This window comes from Petaurus breviceps, unplaced genomic scaffold (genome assembly GCF_028583685.1).
Source record: "Petaurus breviceps papuanus isolate PSGF00001 unplaced genomic scaffold, PetGlider_PUasm1.0 181, whole genome shotgun sequence".
In the NCBI taxonomy this organism is placed as follows: Eukaryota; Metazoa; Chordata; class Mammalia; order Diprotodontia; family Petauridae; genus Petaurus; species Petaurus breviceps.
In genome coordinates, this window is record NW_027185784.1 from 27,220,141 (window position 1) to 27,230,319 (window position 10,179).

General features: G+C 39.0%; 1 protein-coding gene across 1 annotated transcript; it reads right to left on the minus strand.

The window, feature by feature from the left end:
• Window positions 1-4,427: 4,427 nt before the first annotated feature.
• Window positions 4,428-5,372, minus strand: LOC138160399 (olfactory receptor 9A4-like). Its single transcript, XM_069087001.1, has one exon. It carries the CDS (start codon window positions 5,370-5,372, stop codon window positions 4,428-4,430), a length of 945 nt encoding a protein of 314 aa, XP_068943102.1.
• Between the last annotated feature and the right edge of the window lie 4,807 nt (window positions 5,373-10,179).

The following is a 10,179-nucleotide window of genomic DNA, read 5'->3' on the forward strand; positions in this document are numbered from 1 at the left end:
TTGTTTATTTTAATGGTCTCCCAATTGGTTCCCCAATTTTCTGTTTCTCCTGTCCAATATCTTTCCTTCCTAAAGCCACCAAAGTAATCTTCCTCTGTCACAGATCTGTCCATGTTACTACAATGCTCAAAAATCCTCAGTAACTATTGACTCAAGGACACAAGTAGAAACTCCTCAGTCTAACATGGAAACTCCTCTGAAATTTTTTTCCAAACATTTCATATTACTCCCTTTCTGACACTCTACATTCCAACCAAACTGGACTATTAATTTACTTAAACTTTGCATTATATTCACAATTACATTAGTATATCTCCCTATTGCCTCTGGGGACAAATATAAGTTCCTTTCTTTGGCATTTAAAGCCCTCCACATTCTGACTGTAATCTACATTTCTTTTTTGTTTTAATTTTTAATGAAAAAATAAATTTTCTTTACTTCCTACCTCCCCCAATGGAAAAAAAGAAATAGAATTAAAACCCTTATAACAAATATGCATAGGCAAGCAAAAAGAATTCTACAATGTCCATATTGAAAAAAACATATACCTTAATTTGCACCATCACATCTCTGTCAGGAAATTGGTAGCATTAATCCACTGGAATCATTGTTGGTCATTGCAACAATTAGGGTATACAAATATTTCGAGGTTGTTTGTTTTTAAGTGTTGTTGTTATTGTATAAATTGTTCTCCTTGCATCTGTTCACTCCACATTAGTTCATATAAATCTTCTCAGGCTTCTCTGACACTATCCTTTTGATAATTTCTTATGGCACAATAGTATCCTATTACATTTATATACCATAATTTGTTTAGTCATTCTCTAATTGATGAGCACCTCCTTAGTTTCCAGTTCGTTACAACAAGTATCACAAGTCTAACCTACTTTTCCAGATTTATTATATATAATAAGGTATAGAAAAGTCTTGGGATCCTATCTCAGCCAGCATATACTACCAGCAATGCTAATTCCAGGTATCTCCTGTGAAAGCCAAGTCACTGGTTCCTAGACCCAGCAATGACATGTCACAGGACGGGTCAAATACAGTTATGGTAGTAAAAAAGGCAGCCCATACCACAAACTCTATGCCCCAGTGACATGAGTGATGACCCTCAGCCCCTGACCTCTCTGTTCCCCCTCTCTTGCACACATAAAAAACCCTGGGAAAAGTTGAAGGAAGAGAGAAAGCATGTAGAGGGGACAACATTGGGACATGGTCAGTATATCATGGCAAGAGAACTCAAAGTGTGGTGTCCCAGTGCCCTTGAAAGCAAAAAGAGACCAGTGGAAGATCATGAAATATGGGGAGGACACATGCCCCCAAGATGTCAGTGCCCTGAACAAAACCCTGGTTATCTGACCCTACTTAGAGTTCTACCTTTTCCCCCTTGTCCCTCTCTCTATTCACTTTAATCTTTCTTCCAGCCTTATCTCAAACTTTTTGTCCTCCATGAAATTTTTCCTGAATAATTTCATCCAGTTGAGCTTTACTTCAATAACACTTATTTTCTATATCACACAATTTATAACAACACATTTATCTTGTACAATTTCAATAAATATTCATCTTGTATAGTTATAGGATTCACATACACACATCTTAACCTTCAGAAACTTCCTTCCCACAATGACATAGTAGCAGTCAAATAAATGCTTGCTCAGTCAAATTCCTAGTCTGCCTTTCTAGACTGCAGCAAAGGGTACAGACTGGGGTCATCTTCAAATAGAGGCAAAGAACAAAGGTATCATGTTGGTCTAATAGTGATCTGAGTTATTCCTGTGTGCTGGCACTCCAGCTACTTTGACTCAGTTTTGATCTCTGCTGTTGTTTTTTACTTCATCGATGATTGATAGGATCTGATATCACAGGAATTCAACAATATTGATAGTTGGTTTAATTTCTCTCCAGTTTGTTAATTTGTATCATAGAACAGGACTGAGATAAGTGTGTGTGTGTGTGGGGGGGGGTGAATTATCATTGGGATCCAGGGCTCCAATCAAGCTTCCAGTAGGCAGTCGGGGATAAAAACTGGAAATCTTAGAGGGAATACCCAAGTTGGAAACTAGGGAATAGATGCCAAAAATAACAGAGAAGGAGCTGGAATAATTCAAGAAGTTGTCATTAAATCAACAGTGCTTCTCTTGCTTTAATTAAAGAATTAAATAATTAAAGAATAAGGTCCTTAGGTGTGGACATTCTAGAGGGCCTGCTAGATGCACTGTGGGGCAAATGCCTGCTTTAGCCAGTTACCAATTGTGTAATCCTGGACAGTGTGTTGGACTTGGGGTCATCAGGCCTGTAGTTCAAATCCAACTTCAGATATTCACTATCTGTGTGACCCTGAGCAGGTCACTTAATCTCTCCTAGACTCAGTTTGATGAGTACATCCAATAAGACAGTGATAATAGCTCCCAGGGTTGTTACCAGACTGAAATGAGATAACATACAGAAAGCACATTTTAAACTTTACCGAGCTATATAAATGTTAGTTTTTATTAATTTGATTATACATGAAATAAGTTAGATATGGATTATCTTGCCCAAGAAGTGACTTTTCCAAGATCATTCAGGTAGTTAATGATACAACTAATTCTTGAATCCAGGGCTCCTGGCTACTAGCTCCTTGGCCCTCTCATTCCCCACTCTGGACAAGTTCTTCTCCTTACCTCCTCCGTATGCTATGCTGCCTTTCTGGTGGATTGGCTAGTTCACTAAAAGGAAATACAAATGATCTCTGATGGAGGCAACCTTTGCCTAAGTTGCCAAGACCCATCTTTGTTGGTGGCACTTCCAAGCTGACATTCTCTCCTATGTTTTGCCTTGTTCCTGGCTCCTGACTGCTTACCCAGCTTGTGCATCTCCTACCTTGCTCTGCTCTATAACTGACAAATGTCTTTCTCACAATTGTGAAACAGTAGAAAGAGGACGGGACTTGGAGTCAGAGGACCTTCCTTCAAATCCTGGGTCTGCCATTTTCCAATTGTATTATCCTGGATCTTAAGGTTTTGATACCTCAGTTTCCTCTTCTATCAAATAGGACTACTGATATCTATACTACCTATCTCACAAATTTAGGAGGATCAGATGAAATAAAATATGTAAAAGACTCTATAACCATCAAGCACACTTTGGACAACAGTTTTTATAACTCTTGTCCATCTAGCTGACTATTTTGCTATCTACCAGGACCCCCCACTCTGGGCAGGCTCTCATTCTGGTTCACCTCCCTGGGTCTGACTCGAGGCATTTTTCTGACCCCTGAAAATCAGACTGTATTTACAAAGTGACAGCCTCAAGACCTTGGGTAGTGATAGTTCAAATCATAATAAGCAACCAGAGTTTGACAATACAGGTAACCAAGAACAGACATAGAGATCCATTCGCCACACTTTCCACCTTAGCTTGGAATAACTATATTTTAGACGTCCTTTTAAGTTACAAAATATTTGACCTACATTAAATTCAACACATATTTTAAATGTCTGCTATATGTAAAGAGGTGGTTTGACATAGAGAGCTGATCTTAGAATAACAAAGACCTGAGCTCACATCCTATCTCTTACGTGTACTGTCTTTGTGAGCCTGGGAATCACTCCGTTCTCCAAGAAACTCTTCAAGACTCTAAGTTTAAGAGGAGGTATTTGGTAAAAGAACTTTTCTCATTGAGAATTCTCAAAACCAATGAACTCATAGGTCTAGTACCCCCCACAAAAACATACAAGGAACCCATTGTTGTTTCTCTTCATCCTTGAAGAGGACCAAAATGGCATCACTATGTTAGAGTCAATCTTTAGTGTCCAGCTGTGGCTAATCAGACCAATACAAGTTTGGAATACTCTACCACAGGTCAGGCACAAATGACATATTTTATCCCCAATTCCAAAGGGAGCAGTTCAAGCTCAGAGAGATTAAAAGACTTGTCCCAAGTGTCCAAATTCAGTACTTGTTCCATTTCTCCACACTGTCACTGAAATGGTCAAGCCTGCATTGAAGGAGGTCTTAGATTAAGAGCAGAGGAAAAACCTTCCATTTTACAATGAGGAAACTGAGGCCCTGAGAGGTTAAATAATTTCCCCAAAGTCAGACAAGTAGTAAGTGACAGAGTCGTGTTTGGAATATAGCTGCTCAGTTTCCAAATCCAGTGCTTACCCTCCTCCCCCACTGCACCATGCTATTTCTTAAGGAGAAGAGATGAAATAAAAAGCATATTGTCATCTAACATACAAAGAAAAACAGCAATAAAAAAGACAGTCCCATAATTTGCTACTTCAATCAATTATTAACAATAGGCAATTAATGACATTTTATATAGAGTTTTATACATCTTGGCTCTGTGGGGAGGGTTACTTGTTTGAAGACTTTTTTTCAGTATTAATATTATTGCCAATGTGAATTGTTGCCATGACACCCTGCCCTGGAAACATCTACTTCTTTAAGAAATGACTTAATCGTTTTACCCCATCTATGAGAACTTCTTTGACTTGGTCATTCCTCAGAGTGAAGATGAAGGGGTTCAGCAGTGGAGTTACCACTGATGTCATGAGGGAAATCATCTTGTTATACTCAGCTGCCTGGGTCTGCTTGGGCTTCACATAGAGAAACAGGCAGGTGCCATAGCCTATCACCACCACAGTGAAATGGGAGGCACAGGTGGAGAAGGCCTTCTTTCGGCCAGAAACAGAAGGGATCCTCAGGATGGTACAGATGATGTAGATGTAGGAGATGATGATTGGAAGCAAAGTGCCAAAAAGGATGAAAGCGGCCATTAAGAAGAGGATAAACTGCTGAAATCTGCTGTCACCACAAGTGAGTCTGAGCAGCTGACCTCTCTCACAGTAAAAATGATTCAATGTATTTGGCCCACAGAAGTAGAGATGGTATGTTGCAAAAATTGGCCAGATTTGGAACAGAAACCCAAATACCCAGCATGTGATGGCCATCCAGAGGCAGACATGGTAGTTCATGATGAGACTGTACCTCAGGGGATTACAGATAGCTACATAGCGATCTACAGCCATTGCCGCCAACAGCACAAACTCTGAAGTCCCCACAGAAAGATAAAGGTAGAGCTGAGCTATACATGCACCAAAGGATATTGTTTGAATCTGGGTGGTCAACAACCCCTCCAACATAGTAGGAATAACAACTGATGTGATAAAAATCTCCATAGCAGAGAGGTTACTGAGAAAGAAATACATAGGAGAGTGGAGATGAGAGTTCATACACACCATAATAATGATGACTGAATTCCCAATTGTTATCACCATATATAGGAGGAAGAAAATGAAAAATAGCATGTGGCAGAAATCTTGTGAACCAGAAAAACCAAGTAGTCTCAATTCCAGAATTCCTGTGTTGTTACCACTCATCCTACTGTCTGCTGCAAAGGTAGCTGGGAAATAAAGAAGGGTTAGCCTGTTTACTTTGGTGGAAAGATTAATGGAGTTGGAATCCAAAGACTAGCATTTAAGGCCCACCTTTAACCTTCATTAAATTGTTATATAAATGCTATTGTTATTATTATCATTATTCTTTCGCTGGTCCTGGAACCCTACATTATAGAACATCTGATGTTGTGCTGATGAATGAAATTTCCTGCTGATGAATGAAACAATATAACTATTACCTACCCAACTGGTGCTTTTCCCCAAACCTGTATTCTTTACCTGTGCCACCAATTCCTTACAAATTGAGTATTTATTCTGAATCTTTTCATTCTTCCCCCTCCTTCTATTCCTATATACATCTACTACTACCATTTACCAAACCATCTTTATTCTTTTTTTTTTGCCTTTTGGAAGGCAATTGGGGGTTAAGTAACTTGCCCAAGCTTACACAGCTAGTTTTTTTGTGTGGGTGTTAAGTGTCTGAGGCCAGAACCGAACTCGGGTCCTCCTGACTCCAGGGCCTGCGCTTTAACTCACTGCGCCACCTAGATGCCCCAAAATCATCTTTATTCTTTAACAATACACTTAACCTTTTTGTTCCATTTCCATAATACATGGATTACCAAAATAGCCTAGTTAACACAATCCAGTTTCTTTCTATTCAAGATTTTCTAAAAGTTACTGCCAAAATATTTTTCTTCTGAAGCCACTTACATCCTATCAATCTTTTAAACGATGGTTCCTTTAATGATGTCTAATATTTTATTGACATTTTTTGGCTTTATTCTTCACTTAGGAATTACTTCAGTGCCTCACCATGGTGTGGTTTAGAGGTGACACTGGTTTCTTGAAGGCTAGCTCAATGGAACACAACATCTATTAGGTCCTAATGACCTGGAAAGACCTTCAATATAGACTAACAAACTATTTGTCACTTAGACTATAATGGGTATTGGGATTTGAAGATCTTCCATGCCCCTTGAATTTGCTGATGTAGCAGGAAGGGGTAGGGCAGGAAGGAGCCAGAGCTGATTAGGGGCTTGGCTGGAGCCAGCTTGGTGACTGGAAGTGGTGGCAGCATGAACTTCTTTTTTGAGCCAGCCAGAACTTCTGCTGAGGACTCCTGCTGAGGACTGCTGGGGATTGGAACTGCGAGGGGCTGGAGCTGCTGGGAGAGAGCTGAGTGAAGGATGAGCAGTTACCATGAGTGGGGAGGGGAGGATCTTTGCCTGGGGGAGCCTGTTTTGTTTTGAGGACTAGAGAATGTGGGTGTTTTCTGCATTAACTATGTGTGCCAACTCCATGGCTACTGTGATGGCTTTGACTTTCTGGTTTGGGGCCTAAGCTTTCTGGTATTTGAATAAATGTTCTGGCTATGTTCCCATGTAGAGAGCCTGTTACATTTTGTGATAACTATACCGGCATATTTATAATCACCGTAGGCACTGTGAATATTGAGTTGTTGTTATAAGGACCAGCCCAGTTATTATCAGAAAGGTTTATCATGAGAAGTGTGGCCAATGAAGGATAACTTGTAGGTACAGAAACTCATGAAAGTGTGGAGAGTCTAAGAACTTTGCCATCAGAAAGAGTACCCTTTCTAAGAGCTTCTTGGGTTACTTCACTACAAACTGCCCTCCGTGTTGACTTCAATCCATGAATTACCATATATTTGAACTAATAATTTAACCAGTTTCAAACAAACCTAACTCTGGGTCTCAGTTTCCTTATGCATAAAACTAAATATTTGGATTAGGCGATGTCTAAGATACTTTCTAGCTCTAAAGTCTATTATGCAATCCACATCTTCCTGTCCTGTCTGCAAGACAATGGTAATATGTTTTCTTTGAGAAAAGAAAAAAAGCTTTGCTGAATCCCAGATATATTATGTATGGAATTGCCCCAATCTCCCAGTCTAAAAACTGTCAAAGAAGAAATGAGCTTAATATGACTTGATTTATTCTTTTTTTTTTTAAGCAATCAGGGCTAAGTAACTTGCTCAAGGTTACACAGCCAGTTATTTCTGGGTGTGGTGCTGAGTGTCTGAGCCCGGGATTCGATCTCCAGGTCATCCCAACACTGGAACCGGTGCTCTTACTCGCTGAGCCACCTGGCCGCCCGACTTGATTTATTCTTGATGAACCCATTTTGGTTCTTAATAATCATCAATTCTCTTTCAAAGTAAAGCAAATGCCTTTGTCAGGGGCTGACTTAAAAATAGATAGCATCAAGGTAGTGACTATATTGTTCACAAATTCCTAGCCTGACTCATTCTTCTCCAAACTTTGATATTTGATAGACTCTTGGTAGATCCTGATTATCAATAGTCCTTTGCTGCCTTAGCCTGAGACTGAGCATCTTATTTTTTTATAGAACCTATTTTTTGTCTAGTATGAACTTGAGATTAACAGGTCCCTACTTTCCTGGGTCTTCTCTGGGAAATTTCTCATGAACAGAAGCCATTTGTAATGGAATTTTAGACATTTTGGTCAACATGTCCATTGAAGGAATTAAGGGAGATCAGGGGCAGAGAGTTTCAAGGTTAGAGATAAGTGCATTATGGAAATGGTTGTAAGGTTACAGGGGTACCTATCAAAGTGGCAAATAGGAAAGCATTGAGGAGAAGAAGTTGTGATGAAGGAAAAAAAAACCCAGCATCACTAGGAGTGAAATTTGGAGAGTTTTGAAAAGAGATTGTGGTTATGAAGGGGAATTTTAGAGTTTAAAATATTAGAACTAGAAAAATACTACATGATGAAATAAGTGACTAGGTAGGAAGATGAGTAACTGAAGTGAAAGAGAGATGATAGGAAAAGGGAACTGTGACTCATCAGTAACAGAAGTATCTTGAATATGAATGTTAAAGTCATGGAGGATGATGGCATAGAATAGGAGAGAAAGCAATGCTACAAATCATATACTCAAGTCATAAAAGAAGGCAAAAGAGAGTCCTAGAGACCAGAAGATGTCAACAAGAAAAATGAAGAGAGAGTGAATTACACGAGTAGTTACAATTATAAGATTGTCAGAGATTGGGTGTTATTGAAGGGGAACTAGGTCTCAAAAAGATGGAAGAATTGAAGAAGAGACTGAAGATGAATGGAAGTTAATTAACAGTAGAAGAAGGATTCTAGACGGCACCATATTTCCAGTAAATAGAGAAGGGAGTACAACAGTCCTGGAATAGGACTGAGATGGAAAGGGGTAAGATTTTTTTGTTCTGATCCTCCAACCTTCCTTATTCCCTTCTCATCACTTTACTCTTCAGCAGGAACCTCCTTCCTGAGGGCAGGATTCAGTGAAGCACTAAATTCAAAGCAAGGGAAAGACCTGGGCTTTGATTGCTCACTAAATATATGACCTAGGAACAAGTCATTTATACTCATATGAACCCCTTCTTATTCACCTGTTAAATATGGATTCTGACAATACCTGCCTAGCCTATTGTGAAATAATGCATGTAAATGTGCTTCATAGAATCAGCAATGGCTGCTTCTGGAGCTCTCAGCCAATAGATGGTAAAAGGGGTCGAACAACTTATGAGAAGGAGATTATAGGCATCTTTTTGCTAATACTGTAGCAGGACTCTATTGCTTTGCCCATATTTGGTTCTGGATCTCAATCCTGGGTGGCAATCCCAGGAGGAGAACCCTAGCACAGCAGAGCTTGCAGTCACAGTGGAGGGAGGACCCACCTCACAGTTCCAGGGTAGAAAAGAGTGCTGGTCACTCACAGACTAGAGCATAGTCCAGGAGAGTAGTAAATATCTCTCCTTAGATCATATCACCTTGGAAGGACTGAAAGTTTACAGGTCCCTAGAAGCATCTCTGAAAATAGCTACACAAAATCCCTAAAGCTTGGGACAGTGCATCCTCTACTCTAGAAGCAGAACCCTACTTTAACCAAGGCTCATAAGTCAAGTAATAGGCTGGAAAAATGAGCAAATAATGAGAAAAAAACTAACTATAGAAAGTTACTATGATGACAAGGAAGATAAAAACACACTTAGAAGAAGAAAACAAAGTTAAAATTCCTACATTCAATGCCTCCAAGAAAAATGTGAATTGTTCTCAGGCCATGGAAGAGCTCAAAAAGGATTTTGAAAATCAAGTAAGAGAGGTAGAGGAAAATTGGGAAGAGAAATGAGAGTGATGCAAGAAAATCATGAAAAATGAGTCAACAGCTTGGTAAAGAAGACTCCCCAAAATACTGAAAAAAATAACACCTTGAAAAGCAGCTTGTGTCAAATGGTAAAAGAGGTCCAAAAGATCAACATGGAGAAGAATGTCTTAAAAAGCAGAATTGGCCAAATTGAAAAAGTGGTCCAAAAGTCCACTGAAGAAAATTATTCCTTAAAAATTAGAATGGAACAAATAGAAGCTAATGACTTTATGAGAAATCAAGAAACCAAAAGAATGAAAAATTGAAAACAGTGTGAAATATCTCATTGGAAAAAAAACAATTGACCTCAAAATAGATCCAGGAAAGGTCATTTAAAAATTATTGAACTCCCTGAAAGCTATGATAGATAAAAGAGCCTAGACATTATCTTTCAAGGAATTATCAAGGAAAACTGCTCTGGTATTCTAGAACTACATTATAGAAATGTAAATTAAAACAATTCTGAAGTACTACCTCATTCCTATTAGATTGACTAATAGGACAGACAATGTAAATGATAAATTTGGAGGGGATGTGGGAAAAAAATTAGACATTAGTGCACTATTGGTGGAGTTGTGAATTGATTCAACGATTCTGTAGAGTAATTTCTAACTATGCCCAAAGGGTT